At 41.8% G+C, this 17,267-nt stretch overlaps 1 protein-coding gene across 4 annotated transcripts in view; it reads left to right on the top strand.

The window, feature by feature from the left end:
• Window positions 1-17,267, top strand: part of ABHD2 (abhydrolase domain containing 2) — a 34,984-nt gene that overhangs the window by 7,409 nt on the left and 10,308 nt on the right. For 2 of the 4 annotated variants that reach the window (XM_014944440.1, XM_014944441.1), the window contains 5 exons: window positions 2,871-2,948; window positions 3,232-3,412; window positions 3,823-4,023; window positions 13,991-14,166; window positions 15,703-15,870. In XM_014944440.1, coding sequence (XP_014799926.1) covers window positions 3,830-4,023; window positions 13,991-14,166; window positions 15,703-15,870 — 538 coding nt within the window. In that variant the 5' untranslated portion in view covers window positions 2,871-2,948; window positions 3,232-3,412; window positions 3,823-3,829. The remainder of the gene's footprint in view (window positions 1-2,870; window positions 2,949-3,231; window positions 3,413-3,822; window positions 4,024-13,990; window positions 14,167-15,702; window positions 15,871-17,267) is intronic. The other 2 variants (XM_014944438.1, XM_014944439.1) reach the window with 1 other exon arrangement.

Below are 17,267 nucleotides of genomic sequence, written 5' to 3'. Positions count from 1 at the left end.
GCTTTTGTTGTACTTGTTTCTATTCCTGTCTGGAAAGGGGAGACATGGGCTTTTTTCTTGTACGTGCACAGGTGAGGTGTGCTCTGTTAACAGCAGTGCTGAAGTGTTTCCTGTAACATGATTTTCAGCTTTTTATTCTGCGATGAAAGGGCAAATGAAAAGACTCCACAAATCCAGCCCTCCAGTGACCGATTTTCAAGTTACTCCTCAGTCACAAATGGGACTTGAGAAATATTGCTTGAAAAAACTGTCAGTCTTTGGGCTTGTCATGCCTTTAAGTGATTTTTAAAAAAAGGAATTGTATGCTTAAGGTGCTTCAAAATAACATCCCTGGCCCCAAGAGCTTCAACTTCTTTGTGTTCCTCAATGTGTATCTTAAACCCTGTGATGGATGAAAAGGCAGGCTTGATTGCTCCCGCTAATTTTGTGTAGCCTGCTGAAAGTAAATCTAGTGTTCTGTATACAAAAAAGGACAAATGTTTGTCTGTTTATATTAATGCTGACCCATTTAGAAGAGATTCTAGATTAAAATTTGACTGGCTCAACGCTGTGTTTATCTGTCCTTTTTCGTAAACAGACAAGTTTATTGGGTCAAGGCAAAAAAGGTTTAACAAAACAGAAGCAAGGTGACCTCATCCCTGCTCGTAAATAGGGAGGCATTTGTCCTATGTGATTAGAGGCAGAGCTCTCAAATCCATTTTGGTAAGCTAAACACGTAAAAGTTTAGAGCAGAGTGCTCTGGTTTAGCCCCTGTGAATCTGCCCTTGCTGAGACAGGTCTATTTAGGTCTTCAGAAATACCAGATTCTTGAGGAAGGCCCTGAAGTGTCACAGCTGGATCCACAGGGCATGGAGTTTACCAATCTGGCCTTTTTGGACTAGACCCATTGCTAAGTTCATCACTGCTGACAGCTGTGAGACAGTAACAGCAGGGCCAGCTTTGGGTTAGCTGTGCATAGGCTGATCGGAGCTTTTAGGTGAAAATCCTGACAAATACATGAACCCCTAGCACATGTTTGAAGTGTGTATGTTCAGTGAATGTGTATTTAGACTGTCTAAAAGGGAAAAATACTAGTTCACAAGCGTCAAAGCATAATCCTGCCTACCAACAGCTGTTTTTTCTGGAAAAGTCCAAGCTAGTATATGCTTTTTTTTAAGGTAGCGACAGGCAAAAACTGGATATAGGAGTATCAGAAAGATATGGTATGTTTGTAGTCTGAAGATCGTGTGGGAGAGAAGACTCTCAGTGAGATACAGCTTAGTTGGATCAGTTATACTGAGTCACTGGTACAAAATGCTAATGACTAATCATGCCCAGTTTTATTTTTAACAAATTCACTAATGCTGTGAGAGCTGTAAACAGCAAACTAGCTTAAAATCCAGGTGGCAGGAAGGTCTTAAGTAATTTTTGTATCAGTGTTTCTATTCATTTTCTAAATAAAACAAGGAAGGGAAGGTGCCAACAGAAGAACTTCAGGGAGATTTAGCTGGGCAAGTCTTACTCAGGCACCTGATTGTCCTTGAGTTAGGAATTGTTTGGGAACTCAATCCATTCTTCTGCTGATTGTACCTTCCCTGGAGAAGCTGTTGCTGTAGTTTGCCTGTTGTCTCCTGTGCAGTTGGTGGTACTGTTGGTGGAAGTCTACATAATGTGGAAGTGAGCTAACATACTGCAGCTGAACGTTGTACTTGAACTCTTCATGGAGACACATGATGCCAGTGTAATTTTCTGATTAGAGGAATAAATGGCTTGGAAAATAAAAGCTTCAGAGTTGTCTGACATCAAATGTCTCTTCTTCCCTCACCCTCTGTTCTCTTGCAACACAGACAGTTATGGTGGCAGAAACTTGTAGCTTTCCAGCATGCTGTTAATCAATAGCTGATGTCAGACTTGTTTTCTTCCAAGGGATTTTGGTGTAGCTGCACTGAGTACAAAAAGTACTTCTGAGGTTTTGCCTTCATGCTAGGAAGACGATTAAGGCTTTGGTATGGCTTGTGGTGGTGGTGTGAGTTGGAAGTAGCAGCTGTGGTAGAGAGCAAACTGTTTTGGAGCTTTTTTTCTGAGCTCCAATTCCCCGTTGCTTTGTTGTGCCTGTAGGGAATCCAGTTCTAATTGTAAATATCGCTTACTTTTTTATGGTTATGGGCTGAAAGCTATCTCTCTGTTATTGGCATCATCAAATTCTTGTAACAAGCCTTGGTGCCTGTGTGCTAGTGTTAATTAGGTGCTTGTAGCTGAGCCTCCTGGTGGCTCTCACCATCTTGAAGTCTGATATGTTGTAACTTCTCAAAAAAGCAAGTGTGGGAACAAGCAGAGACTGTTTACAAGCTTCCATCTGTAGGAGAGCGAGCTGCCTTGCTAAGCCTGAGTAAAAGTAGCGGGAAACTTCTTTCAGGCTGGCTTTACACTTCAGTAACAGTGTAGATACTGCATGAAGTTGGGAAGAACAGTAGCCTTTCACTTCTAGTCTTTTAAATATGAAGGGACTTGGGTAGTGCTTGCAACTGAGGACAATGTCACTGTCTTGCAAAGGTGGTAACTTGTGGTCTTCTAGCAGTTTGGCTTTCCTCTGAAGTTGCACTGGTTTTCATCATTGCTTTCTGTCTATCTCTAGTCATGAAGGTGTATTTGCATACTGCAGATAAATTAATATGCTCTAGGCAACTGATGTAGTTTGGAATCTGTCCATAGGCAAGAGGTCTGTGATGCAGATGGATCATCTGCATTCAACTCTAAAGAGTTGAAGCGATTGTGACTGAATATACAAATCGTTTGCAATGGGATCTCTGTATAAACTTTATGTTCTTTCCTTCCAGCTGAGAGATGCATCCTTAGAAGTAATAATCAATTTGCTTTTTCTCTCCTCACAGGGTAGCACGTGGATCCAGACAGTAACCATTCTACTGAGGTCTGGCAATTATTTCTAATTTGAAGAAAAAGTGAAATTGGTAAGACTTTGATTTGTCACTTGCTCTCTTACTTGGGTTACCCACTTGGCTAAGGAAAGACCCAGGGGAAAAACCTGCCCCTTCAGCATGGATGAAATGTCCCTGAAATAACTGCAACCAGCTATTTGAACCATCTCTTCAAAAGAAGCTGAATCAGTTTAAGAATTTGATTTCAAGCTGGAAGGATATTGTTATACTGTGGGGATTTTAATTTTCTCCCCTCCCTTACTGCCTTTACTCTTAAGCCTTTGAAAGACTAGATATTAATCTAGTTCTCCTTCAGTTGCAGAACTACAGTAAATTAGAAGAAATGCCAAACTGTGATATGTGAAGTGACCACCTTAAATAGAGGAGTTAGTGCAGGAGTTGGCACCACTGTGCTCATGGAGTTGCAAAATTCAGATTGAGGAACTAATACAGTAATTCTTTCAAGTTCTCCTTTTCAAGCCTGGCTCGTACATCTGGTAAGAAGCACACATTCAAAGCTGCTGATGTGCCTTTATAGCCTGGCTTTTCACTCAGCTTCTATTTGAGCTGGATAGTCTTGGCCGAGATGCTGAGAGTATCGACTGCTGCAGGCAGCAGGGTCTGACACCTGAGATCCTGTTGCAATTCTAGTGCAGCACTGATTAAGAATAAATCTTTCCAACCGATCATCCAGTTTCTTGTGGCATTCAGGTTTTTTGGAGCAGTACAAAATAAACTTCCTTTCATCTTAAAAGTTGCTAGTCTGAGTTGATATGCGAAGATTTTTGTAGCAGTGTTAACTGACAAATTTAGTTGTTCAGCACGGTCTTGTATTTACCATGGCAATTGATACTAATAACCAACAGTATGTTGGAAAAGGCTTTAATATTGTTTTTTTTATCTCCAGGTTCAAAATGAGTACAATGTTGGAAACCCCTGAGCTGCCGGCAGTGTTTGATGGGGTGAAGCTAGCTGCAGTTGCTGCTGTTCTTTATGTTATTGTTCGCTGCTTGAATTTAAAAAGCCCAACTGCCCCCCCTGAACTCATTTACCAGGACTCTGCTTTGGCCCGCTTTCTACTTAAATCCTGCCCGCTTCTGACCAAAGAGTAAGTAGTATATTTTTTTCCATGTTGACCTGTGTTAGAGAGAGAAGAGCTGCACTTAACCATTCTTCTGCCCAGTGTGTTTCTTAAACCTGAGTGCAAATGAATGTCAGGATGTTGTCTTGAGAAAATAAGCATGTTCCAAGTGAAGCATTTCATTATTGTTAGTGTCCCAGGTACTTGGGGTTAAGACCAAGTCTTGTTGTGCAGGACTCTCCGTGGATGTATGGAACAAGTCATCCCAGCCCCTCTGTGTAGTAACTGAATGCTGATATTGTGCTATACCAGCATTATATAGCCCACTGTCTGGGGAAATGGGGGGGAGAGAGATGCAGTCAGCACTTCGTGTTCATGTACTCCCTGTTCTATTAGGGAAGAAATCTATCAGGGCTTATGGAAAGGAAATGTTCTTATGGTCTGTCCGTGCACTTATAATGAACACAGGGACAGCTATTAGTTTTAAAGTGCCTACTCTTATTTGAAGTGCCTTAAGCTGATTGAAGACTAATGAAATCTATTACTGGGTAGACCACATCATCATAACTAGTTTAATAAAGTAATGACGTACTGGCCAGCGCTGAGCCTGTTGAATCCATTTTTGAATTCACCTTATGTCAACTGAGCAGGCTGATCCTTGACCTTCCGTTCTAGGACCTCCAGAATCAGTGCAGCTGCCCTTACTTTCACCAATAATATGAGCATTTACTACAATTTCAGGAGGCTTTGGAGGGACAAGGACTTTGATTACAGTATTTCTCTTCTGCAATCACTTTGAAAACTTGCAAGTCCTATTTAGAAGCCCTAAATACATCAATTATCCAGTAAGCACTCGGTGCAGCTGCATGAACCTTCCTTTTGGATCTCAAAAGTCAAGCTGACTTAATGATAGTGGGAGATGAGATTCTAGAGGAGATGAGAGGCTTTTAGCAGTGCTGTGTTAGGTGCCTTGATTACATAAGGTGTAAGACCTTAGGACATAGGATCTGTAAATGCTTAGAGGAAACAAAGCATTACCTGTTTTAAATTGGAACCCAAAGAGAGTTCCCTGAGGCACTCTGAGGTTGGTGGTAACATAAGTTTGTGTCGAAGCTGAGCATTGAAATTGGATTCTTGATTATGGCCAGTGACTTAACTGCAAAGCAGTTGCTTCCCTTAAAAAAAAATACCAAGTAACTAGAACCTTAGTGTGTCTTAGACACTTGTCACCTCGGTGTTGGCACTCCAGATTGACATTTCTCTAGTCACTGAAAGTGCAAGTAAGAAGCTGTGCTGATTACCAGCCTTGAAGGCATATTAGTATGAAGCTAATCTTTGGAAACAGACTGTAACCCAATTCAGAACTTGTTTTATCCTGTTTCAGCTCTGTTTTCACAGCACAAGCTCCTAGCACTGCTGTATTACAGCCATGTTTTTGACTTTCACTCAGTTGGAGAACAAAGCATTCCCGAAGGAGTGAAAATGCAGAACATGTCAAAAAAACTGCAATACATCTGTTGTGTATTAATTGCAGGAGCAAAGAGCTTCTTGCAGAGGCCCAGTGCTGTGTTAAGAGCTTGCAATCGCAGGATTTTTGCTTTCTCTGGACCAGCTCAGAGCTCAGGCTTGCCAGCTTCTCTGAAAACCATAGCAGTGATTTCCAACACATAGTTCTTGGGCAGAACACTGCCTGAAGTGCTTGCATGACCCCAGGAAACAAACTCAGCTGAAACAAGCTAGAACAAAATGTATCAATAGATAGTTTTTCAGTCTTATAACCTCTATACTTATATTAGGGTATACAGGAATATAATTGCTGTTGGACATTGAAAGGGCTTACAGGAAAGACAACTCTTTAAGATGATGTATATGTGATTATGGTTTTTTGCTGTTCCGTTGATGTTATCACAGACTCTTTTCAATACAGAAATTAAAGAAAAATCAAAGAAATCCTGTATTTAGGCATGAAAGTCACCTGGAGACTAAAGGGGAACAAATACACTTAAATTCCTGCGATTTGCATGAAATAGTTTGTAGGACTAATTAGCAAAAAGCTATGTGAAAGCAGTTTGTGCCATACTCCACTGAAAAATCTTGTAAGGCTTTGATTACTTGCTAATTATTCAGAGTGTTAGGAAAGCTGATTAAGCAGCTCTTTTCAAATTCTATCATGAAAGCAAAATAAGTAGCCCAGCAATCCCTTCTGTTATATCAGTACTGGGGGTGTTGGAAGGTCTGTTATGAGACCAATTCTTCTGTACAGCTGTGAATTGGCTTTCAGACCTGGTTTGCTCAGCTCCCTTATTTTTAGGGGAGGAAGGGATGAGGCTGTTGCTGGGAAAAACAGGGTAGCAGGGAGAAAGCAGAAATAAGCGAAGTTACTTTATCTGTGCAGCTATTAAAAAAAAAAAAAAACTTGGTAAAAATATTTTTTGGAATTTATTTCCCCCTTATGGCACTATCCTCACCTATAGACTTATTCCATGCATGGTACCCATAGTGTCATTCAGTAAGGCAAGTGGTGGTGGATGAATAATTACAGAGCTTTGGACAGTAAAACTGCCTGAGATGGCTCTATGCCAGGTACCTTGTACTTGCAGATGTTAGTGCTGCTTTTTACAATTCTCTAAACTGCTAGAAGCTTTCTACGTATCGATCAAGCACTGAAGACAGAGTCTTATTGCTTACAGTAGAGCTCATGTTGTGTAACCTCTTTATTTCCCTTCCTCTATCCTGTCCAGCTCTCTACTTTAGTTTACCAAGTGGAGTAGCATAATCGGACCCTTTTTTGTTAAAAAAAAAAAACCCAACCCATTTCTTGCATGGAGGCTCTTGCAAATCAGCACAGCTATTGGTGCCCTCAAGCACTGGGGCCTGACCCCTGGTTACAGCTGTCTCCTTTTCCTGTCTTTCAAATTGGTACAGAAAGTCTGCCATCTGCTCTCTTATTCCTGGAGAGATGCAGCATTGGCTCTTTGATTCACAAAGAGAAATTTGGCCAGTGTTTGCTGTATTAGGCTAGACATTTTTTTTGGTTGTTCCAAATTTCTTCTGCCATCAAGTGTGTGTGTGTGTATATCTCTTCCTGTAGAGTCGTGCACAAGTGTCATCCTTACTGAAAATAATTATCATTGCTGTCTGCACACTTCTATCATTAATAAAGTCAAGCTCCTCAAAGATTGAGGCAAATGACTGTCAAGCCTGTTAGTAAACACTGTCAAAGATCCAACCTAGATCCTTCTCATCCTTTGTTTGTGCAGTAACCAATGCTGGATAAAGCTGCCTGGTAGCAGAAGACTCTTTTGTGCTGTCATGGCTCTTCTCCCAGATGCAAGGAGACAAGTAGTCAGAAAAGCTGGCTTCAAGCTTTTCAGTGTTCTTTTCTTCCACCTAATAGCAAACAGTGTTTGATTCCTGTCAACTCTTTAGTGTTTTACCCTGGGAGAAACACTTCCAGGAGAAAAACAAACTAGAAGAACAATGTTACTCATGGAGCTTTGGCAGGTGAACGTGTTAAGAGGTAGAGAAGAATGGCAGGTCCCTGTTGGTAGGTTGAAGCATTGACCTTGGGAAGAGAAGCAGCCTCAGGGGTATCCGAGTCCTTGATAAGTGCTCTGCAGCACTCTTGTGTTCTCCAGCTCCCATCAGCAGGAAGATGTCCTGTAATATGCATGTCTTCTTTTGACTAGAATACTTGTAGTCACTGAAGGTTGAGGAGGGTGTGGTGAGCACTTTACTAAATAAAAGCTATCTAAATTGGGAAGGAGGTGCCTCCACCAAGGAGTCCACTCTGTTCTTCATACAGCCTCTATGGGCAGCAAATGCTTCTACTCCACTTAGTTTCTTTTTCAGAGGCTCAGGGGACATAGAAGCTCTGTAAGATGCTTTTACCTGCTCTGCTCTTATCTGCTCTTACCTGTTTGCTGTGACTTCATCACACCAAACAATCTAGCTGAGCTGATGCAAAACCAGCTGCTTTCTACATATTTGTGGGGGAAAAGGTTGAAACTTGCAGACTTTTAGATGAGCTTTCTTGATTGGAATTGAAATTACCTCCCCCAGCATCAAATAAGAGACAAGGTTTGATTTGTAAAGTATCCTTTAAATACTTACAAGCTGCTCTGTAAAGGGGAAAAAAATAACCTGTTATAATGCAGGTGGCAGTTCTTAGCGTGTCCCCTGACGTGGGCAAATTGTAGACTGTCTTCTTGCCATCAGTACCCAATGTACTACAGCACATCAAAGCTGATGGAAGAGTTAATGTTTAAAGTGTTAATCTCCTCAAATGGAATGAAGTAATGCTCCAGAAATAAGCCTGTTGCTGAACTTCCACTTCAGATCTTTGAGGACCTGAATGCTGATGCTTGCTAATAAAAATAGCACGGTTTTTATGTGCTTTGTGTGAGCTGCTTATACAGCTGCTGCTTTCCTAAATTCCTGCATACTGGGTGATGTACGTGCTCTAAAATCATAATCTGCTGCCTGAGAGCCACTAAAACTTAATCTACAATCACATGTTGGAATTTTTTTTAATATTAAAATGCTAGGAGAATGTTTGTGGAACACCTAGGAATTCTCTTTCTCTCAGGCACTGTTGTGGACAGCCACCGATCAAGATGTGGAGATGCACTGCACAGCTGAAACAGTGTTTGGAGCTAAAACATTAGCATTTGTGAACAGATTTATGTAACTGGCTGTGAATTCACTTAGCCAGTTAAAGACTGATGAACTCTATACTTGTGCCGTGTAAGTCAGCTTCCATAATAAGTAACTGGCATCCGCAGACCTGTTACCCTGTCTGCCTTCTGTTGCAGAATCCTGTTACTGGAAGTTACAGGACTGGCTACTGGAAGCCTTAACTAAGTGCCTTAAATGTTTGTATTTACACAGAGTGCCTGGTATCTATTGCAGCTGACCAAATCAAAACAGGGAAATGAGTCAGTTGAAAGCCTCTGGGTCTGGAGCAAAGTGGAAAGACATTCTTGCTTCACAGAAATTGAGATTTTTTGTTTCCAGCCCAACACAACTTTGCCTTCGGATCTTCTGTGTTAATCAGTACTTGCTTATCTGTACTATTGTGGTATATCATCCTCATCCTTGTGTCGGGTGTCCATATACCTCATTGGCAAAAGGTCTTCCTGACTGCTGTTCACCACCCAGCTGGCTGCTCGGCTCCTGTCATCTCTAAACTGCTGTTGCAGAACGCTGCTTATAGCCATGGTGTCTGTGCCTGAGCTCTCCTACATCTGTGAGCAGCTTCGCTGGAACAGAGCACACCAAGGAATGCATAATGAATCATGTCTATACAGTGAAACTTGCTGCACTGGAATAATCTCTACAGTACACTGCTTTTTCAAAACCACTTTGGTTTATAGCAGGCATTATAGAGAAGTTGAAGTCTGCCATGTCTTTAAACACTTTCCTTGTTTCTACTTAATGCCAGAGGGAAGCCACCTGCTTTATGAGTGAGGGGCCCTTGTTTGGAAGACATGGTTAAATTTAGCAGTAGCGATAGTTTTAGCATAAAATCTAACCAGCAATGCTTGAATGCTCCATAAACTGGATACTACTTAGCTGCTCCATCTGCATGATATCTAGCTCATGTTTCCATGTGTCACACCCTGCTGAGCTCGTTTTGCTAAGGTAAGCCATAAGAAAAATAGCCTGAGTACATGTTCTTCTGCCTACGGGATGATTGTTTGAGAGGAGCATCTCTTTTCAGTTGTTTGCCATGAGGAATGTTGGCTTCATTGCAAAATAATCTGTGCTAGCGATTGCTGTCAGCACTGGATAGTTAGTTTTTCAGCTGGATTGAATATGAAAACGTCTCTGGAATTGTTTTTCACATAAGCTAAATTTTATTTAAGCCGTATTATCTGTTCTGTGCTTTCAGATGGTGAGGGCTCTTGCATAATTCCTGGCTAGTTTTTTTTGTCTCGCCAGTGTGGTATCATGCACCTTCATGACTGAAGAGGTTTTTTTGTGTCCTTGTCTTTGTATGGTTTCAGTAAAAGCAAGCTGAAGGTTCACACAAACCCTGGATAAAAAGACATCTTGTCCTTCAGTCCTGTACAGTTTAGCTCTGTTATGCTCAGTACTTGGTCTTAGAAGCTCTTGTAGGCTTTGTCTCAAAAATGTAGATAGAAGTCACTTATATGAAGACTTTCGAAAACTGATTTGTCTATTCCCAGAATGGGGAGTCAACAGAAATAATGTGTCAGATCATGTGCCCAGTTCTGCTGTAGGTTATAAGCATGCTCTGCAAAGTCAAACTTCATCAGCTGAGGACAGCTTTTACTGGAACATAGTGATACAGAGGCAGCACTTTGTTACTGTCACAGCTTTGTAGTAGGTTAGGTTGGCAACTTGTCTTAGTAAATTAAAAACTGCCTGCTTTTGCATCAGTCGGGTACGGTGAGTTTTAGTCTGTTTTAGTTTTTGACTGATTATGCAAGATCCGTACAATCTGGGCAACTTCTTTCCCCCTCCCTGTTGAAGCCTTATGATCAGTCTCCTGGAGCCTGGATACTTAAGGGATTTTAGGATATCTATCTCGCCATAAGCTTACTGCTTAAAGACTGATGGGCAGTAGTAAAAGAAAAGATAAGTGAGATAACAAGCTGCTGCTCTAACATTTGCAAGTATTTCAGAGCTTTAATTGCTTTGTTTATGAGTCCAAACTGCAGAAATATACTTTATGTGCTTAAGTCTGACTAAGTGGAAGTAACAAAGCTCTGCATCAGAGTACTGTCCTATGCACATTACTCATGCTGGAACTTGACCTTTGGATATTTATCTAGAAGAGTGTAGTTACATGCAGAGTGACTAACACTAACACATCTTTGCTGCAGGCAGTGTGATGCTTAAAGAACTGACTGGAGTTAACGTAAAAGACAAGCTGAGTGTTTTACTTGTTGATCCACAGGATCCTCAGAAACACTAGTCTGTGCGCTCTGCAGGGAGCAAGCAGTGAATGCACCTTTGCCCATAGGATGTCACACAGTTCTAGCCTTCAGATGGAAAGGTGGAACCCACAGGTAGCATTACTACAGCATTATGGATTGAGTCATGGGGATTCTTGCCTTGCTTTTTCTTTCCTTTAATGAAGAACATCTCAATGAACTGCATGTGCAGTTTGCCTATGTAAAAGCAGTGTAAAGGTTTGACTTACTGAAGATCAGTAGTTCAGGTAGCTTCCAGTCAGGCTATTTGAAGGCAGGTTTGGGTTTTATTATATTTGTTTTCCCCCAATGAAACTAGCTGTGACCTGAGAGGAGGCTCACTGTGGGAAGTGGTACGCTCTTGCTAAGCAGTGTGCTTCAAGCCATCTGTCTTCATTTAAACTCCAGCGGTAGTGGTGAGGCTTTGAAGACTCTTCTAATTTCCTCTCTGACAACATCCCGTGCTATGTGCTGCTGCGTCTGTTTCACTGGATGACTAACTTAGAGCTGGAAACTGAACTGTTGGTAAACATGAGGAAAGGATTGGTGCTTCCAGAGAACCTTGATTATTTTTTTATCAAGGTGGTAACAGTAATCAGTCACAGCTGTATAACTTAGCTGCTCTACCTGGAGAAATTGCTTTCCTATTTGCCTGAGGGGAAGACTTTGTTTTTTACCTGGGATAATCTTTGATTTAAAAAGCACCGTATAGAAACAGAATCACCAAAACTTTCCAATGTGTAGTGCTTAACCTAAGATTAGAAACCATGCAATAATGTTGATGTCTGAGTCTCATCTAAAAGAGCTGCCAATTGATATTATAGGTTGTATTTGACAACTCCCCTCAAAAAAGTTGCTAGCAAAACCCATCTGCAAAGGACTATTGTGAAAGAAGACAAAAAGCCAGTCAAGCACCATCTAGTGTGGGGTATGGCTACTGACCTGAACTGGTTGTAAAGTAAATGGCTAGGGATGAAGCTAGCTGCTTTTTCTTATGCTGGTAGAGCAGTGTCTCTCTTCCATCTGGCATAATAGCTGCTCTTCAGAACCCTCTGCAGTGAGCTGTGACTTGAGCAGAACCATCTGCAGTTCTTCTTGTGCAGCCTTATTTACGTCGACTGCGCTATCCTGACGCATGTGTCTACTGTGATTTGTGAGAATGCGTCTGCTGACTACTTTCCACCTCTACCAGCAACTGCAGAGGTTGAGCTTGTACAGTCCCCATCACTGCTGGGAATCTGTGTGCAGCTGGCATGATGCACATGGCACAAGCCACCTGCTGTACATATCTCCCAGGGCAGAGATGCTGGGCTGATAACAGATAGCGCTACTAGCCTCACATAGATTCTTTGAAAAGCTTTATAATGGAGTGATCAAATTCGCAGTGCACCAAGGGCTAATTTTCAAGGTTACAAGCATGAGTTGGCAGCTTCTGTAGCCTTTATTGAAGTGCTGTCTACTTCTGTGGAAATCTACTGCGGGTCTGGGAAGTGCACTTGCAAAAACGGTGTGAAACTGTACAATGAACTACTGTGTTGCAGTGGCTGTAAGAAACTTTCATCATGGATAAGGGAAGAGAACAGGAGAAAGAGCATACTGCTGCTCTTGTCTTGATAAACAAGCCTAGATAGTTCTTATTTTTATACAAAGTTGTTGTTTTGAGGAGTGTGTAGGGGGAATAGGGAGTTGTGGATGTGACATCTAAGAGCTGGCATGGGGAAGAAGGTCCAGCTGTGTAAGTAGGTAGTGTCAGCACAAAGGCAAGGGTTGTCACATTCTAGTGGATTATGGGCTTAAGTAGTAAATCTGAGCCCCGAGCTGCCTAGTTTTCTGTGAACAGGAAAAAAGCATGAAAGAACATAATCTCTGCTTCATGTGGTCTCAAGAAGCTGGAAGGAATAATTGCAGGAAGCCCTAAAAAAACACAACAGGGAGAGAGTCACTAATATTTTAGGATCCAAGGTGGTGTCAACAACTCTTGAGCTTCTTCTGGGTACCCTGCTCTGTGTGGCAGAGACCATAGCTCCTTAACTGGAATTATGTCTCCTGGGACTGCAATTCTCCTAAATGCTAAATCATTTATGCTTTCCTGTTGAGAGCTGATGTAAGTATCTTTTTCAAGGCATAGGCTTAGTCTGTCCTCCGCAGAGTGGCCCGGTGACTGCTGCACCACCACGTGGGCAACAGTATGTCTCCTGTTAAACCACTTCCAGCTCTGCTTGTACTAAAAAAAACCCAACCTGATAATTTCGCCTTTAACACCTTCCAGCTAATAGCTGTTGTTCCCCTATGTCTTTTGAGGGCCAGTAAGCCAGGAAATGGAAGAAAATCTGCTTTGTCACCTAGCTTTTAATCAACAAATGTAATTGGTAGAGTCCCCCCTCTTAATGTGAAAGGGATTTACTATTTAGTGGAGTTTGGCCAGCTCTGATGGGTTCTTCTAAAACTGCCCCAGCTTTATGTAACTCTGCTTGAGAGGCAAAATCTCCTTGTACCCTGCTCCTCACTTAACTGAGAAAAGCAGTTCTGTGTCAGATCATCCCAACTAGGAAGTCTTGGGCTTTTGGTCTTCTGGAACTTTTTATGATTCCTATGGTTTCTGCCACTGGCTTGTATGGTCAAGCGCTTACACGAGTTCATGTGGCTCAACCCAGCAGGCTTCAATGTTTCAATTAAAACAGATTTACAACATTTTACAGGTTTTGGCAGTCAGTTTGGTTGGCTAGCAACATGCTGTCCCACTCTCACGGAGGCACAAGGCCTCTGTATGTTTGGTGAGAAGCATTTGTGCGTGTTTCAATATAGAAGAATGTCTGGATTTTGGCTTCTCCTGCTGCTGTGGGTGCTGATTTCTCAGCTTTGAGAGTGTATCAGTCTCCCTTCTGATCTTTTCAGCCTTGCACAAGCACTGCCAGTTCAGTGATAGCAAAAACAATTTTGTGTTTGTTACTATGTTTGGTAGCAAGAGGGAGATTTGTTATGGGAGTGCTTATCTGCTCTCTGAGGCTTGTTAACACAGCAGGGATAAGCAATGAAATGACTGCTGCTTTCAGGTACATTCCACCCCTGATCTGGGGGAAGAGTGGACATATCCAGACTGCCCTTTATGGAAAAATGGGGAGAGTGAGATCGCCACATCCGTACGGACTTCGCAAGTACCTCACGATGCCAGATGGAGCAACAGCCACCTTTGATCTCTTCGAGCCGCGGTCCGAGCACTGCATCGGAGGTCAGTCAGACAGCTGTGTGCTGGGGGATGGATGAGGACACTGCTATTTGATGTTAATTCTGGCAAAGGGAGGGAGCTTCTAAGCAATACTAAGCAATGTGTGGAGGTTGCAAGGCCATCTTGCCGTATACTTTTATCTCAGACAGTAGGAGAGACCATACTAGACTAATGAACTGTTTGTGGCAAGGGATGGGGGGCTAAGGAACAGAAGAAATGTACCATAACCTGTGCTTCAAGGAGAGGCTGGCAAAGAGAAGCTGGTGGTAAGCCTTCTGTTTGAAGTGTCCTTTACCTGTTAAGGCTGTGGGATCATAAAACAGAGGGTAGCACTATCGGGTTCTTTGTAGCCTGGTGTGTATGGAAAAGAACCTAGACCTTATCTCTGCCTTAGGGAGACAGATTCTTGGTAGTCTTTACTAACTGTTTAAAGATCTGTATGAAAACAAATTCCATGTGCATGCTATATGAAGGAGCCCAGATATGACAAGAACTCCATGGAAAAAGTACAAAAATCACAGTGATTCCTTACAATATTATGGTTGTGTATTCAGAGTGAATGTCAGCTTTCAAACTCACTGGTTACTACTAGTGACAGCAACATTTAAAACTGAGTTACTATGGCTTGGCTTCAGAAATACAGTTTACCCCTGCAGTAGTTGACTTCATTCTAAGCCCATGAGTCCCATTTGGCCTTTGGAAAGAGTTCTTCAGTATGTCAATATTGAGATCCTCATAGTATAACACTGCGCTAGAACAGTTACTGTTGTCTTTATCACTGAAGAGAATTTGAGCAGTGTGTTCCTAATGAGGCAAAAAAAATCAATGGCTGGAGCTGCTAAGTGTCAGAGCTTTGCACATAAGTGCAGAGAGTCTGATGGCTTATTCCAAGCGCATATGCTAATCCTGAATGTAATTTATGGTGCTTACTTGAATTACAACAATTACTTTCTTAGTTGATGAAGCTATAATCTTGTTAAACTAGTGATCAGTGTCAGCAGATCAAATATCATTAGATTAGCCATCATCTGCTTTGTGGCTAATGTCAGTTGATCAGAATGTCTGTGCTTAGCAAAGCTTCATTTTGAAGATCTGTTACACCCAATTCTGGAAGGGAAATGAGGGTGGAAATAGCGTAGCCAGCCTAGTTGGTGCGTGAAGAAGCAGTGGGCTCAAGAGCTTACACACAATTTGTGGTCACAACAAGCTGTCAGAAGGCAGAGCATGTGTAATGTCAAAAACATCATTCAAAGGGAAGAATTTACTCTTGGTCTCTAGGCAGTGTCTGTAGAACTGTTTGAACAGTTTTCTAACTTCAGGGAAAGCTGCCCATCTCCTGTAACGTGAATTACTCTCTCACATCTGTAGCACTAGAGCTGCTAGTCTGCTGTCCCATACTGGATTTTTGGCACACTAGTAGGATTTTTAGCTTGCTTCTGGTAGATGGTTTCCCACGGATCTGAAATGGAAACCTCCTGAATCTCTTTCATTTGCATGAAGTGACATTTACTTAACTTCCCTCTCTTTTTCTCTGCACAGAGGATGTCACGATGGTAATCTGCCCTGGGATTGCTAACCACAGTGAAAAGCAGTATATCCGCACTTTTGTTGACTATGCGCAGAAAAATGGGTACAGGTGTGCTGTGCTGAATCACTTGGGAGCCTTACCAAATATTGAGCTCACTTCTCCACGAATGTTCACGTACGGTAGGTACTTCATGGCAACGGGGGACTTATTTTCAAGCTTGTGGAATTCCTAGGGCTTGATCAGCCTCCTTCAGAATAACACAACTGCCATATCTGAATGAGGGTAATAACTTTGTTTAGTTCCTAAGAAACGGTAGAGAACTTGCATGTGAGGAAGAGGGAGTGTTCACTTTTCCTTGTCTCTTTTCCCAGCTCTTACACGTGTATCCTAATCAAGGAGGCAGTTTTGAAAAAAGCTCTTGTGGCTACTAAGCCTGCTCAAATGATTTTAGAGGCACCGAAATGTCAGTTTAGTGGAATGTGAGGCAAAATTGGCTCTGAAGGATAAATACTACTTCTGAGGCTTTGTAAAATATCATACAAGAGGAGCTTGTACGAGCCTTTCCAGAAAATACATTTCTATCCTAGGAGGGACACATGAGGATCGATCCCTGCATGTAAACCAAATGTCAAGGAACAGACATTTCTATCCTAGGAGGGACACATGAGGATTGATCCCTGGATGTAAAGCAAATGTCAAGGAACAGAAACAACTCTACAATGTGACAGTGCAGCTACAGAAGTGGCAGTGGTTAACTGCCATGATTTTGGGCTTTCTCCTTGAGTATAAGGAAATGTTTCTTAACCTAGAAATTAAAAGGAATAAAAGATTTGGAACTGTGTTAAGGGTGACTCTAGCTATTCTTAACTGCCCTGCTAGTGAGTAATGTGATCTTGGTAGAATGTGGCGGCCTTGCCAGTGACCTGATCTGCTTGTTCCCAAGTTCTCTTGAGCCCTCATGTCCCTCTCTACTGTGAACACCTGTAGGTACATTTATGTCATGAGTAAATTGTGGGTTTAGCAGACTGGTGTTAGGTTTCTTTTTCTTTTTTTAACTTTTTAAGATAAGATAGATACTTACTGCTAAGAGTTTGGATTAACAGTTTGAATGTTTATCACTAACAGCTGAATTGCCAAAATAGAAATAGTGTGCTTTGAAATTCTGGGTCTGGCAGGCGAACAGGCTGTAATGCTTTGTTGCTTGTTTTATAGTTATTAAATCCACTCATCAGTGGAAAACACTTCAGGAATACCAAGTGCATCAACTTGTGTTGAGGTCCTAGATTTTTAATGGCTTTAAGCCTTCCATGTCTTGGGAACTGAGCTTAGCCTCTTAAAAGAATTTGCTTTTTTTTTATAAAAATCAAGAGCTTTTGTCCATGGAGCTTTGCTTTAGACCTTAGGGAGTTATTCTGTCATGCAGCTCTTGAGACATACCTTTCTGAGTCTTTTATAGCCTTGGAAAGGGCAAGGAATGCCTAGCACTTCCTTTAAGACAGTAAATCACTTGGCAGAGTTGCTTGTTAAATGAAGTGCCAGCAAGACCATAAGCAGACTTTACTCTGCCTCCAACCCA

Source organism: Calidris pugnax, unplaced genomic scaffold (genome assembly GCF_001431845.1).
Source record: "Calidris pugnax isolate Ruff unplaced genomic scaffold, ASM143184v1 scaffold70, whole genome shotgun sequence".
Taxonomy (NCBI): domain Eukaryota; kingdom Metazoa; phylum Chordata; class Aves; order Charadriiformes; family Scolopacidae; genus Calidris; species Calidris pugnax.
This window is presented reverse-complemented; position numbering and strand designations above follow the sequence as displayed.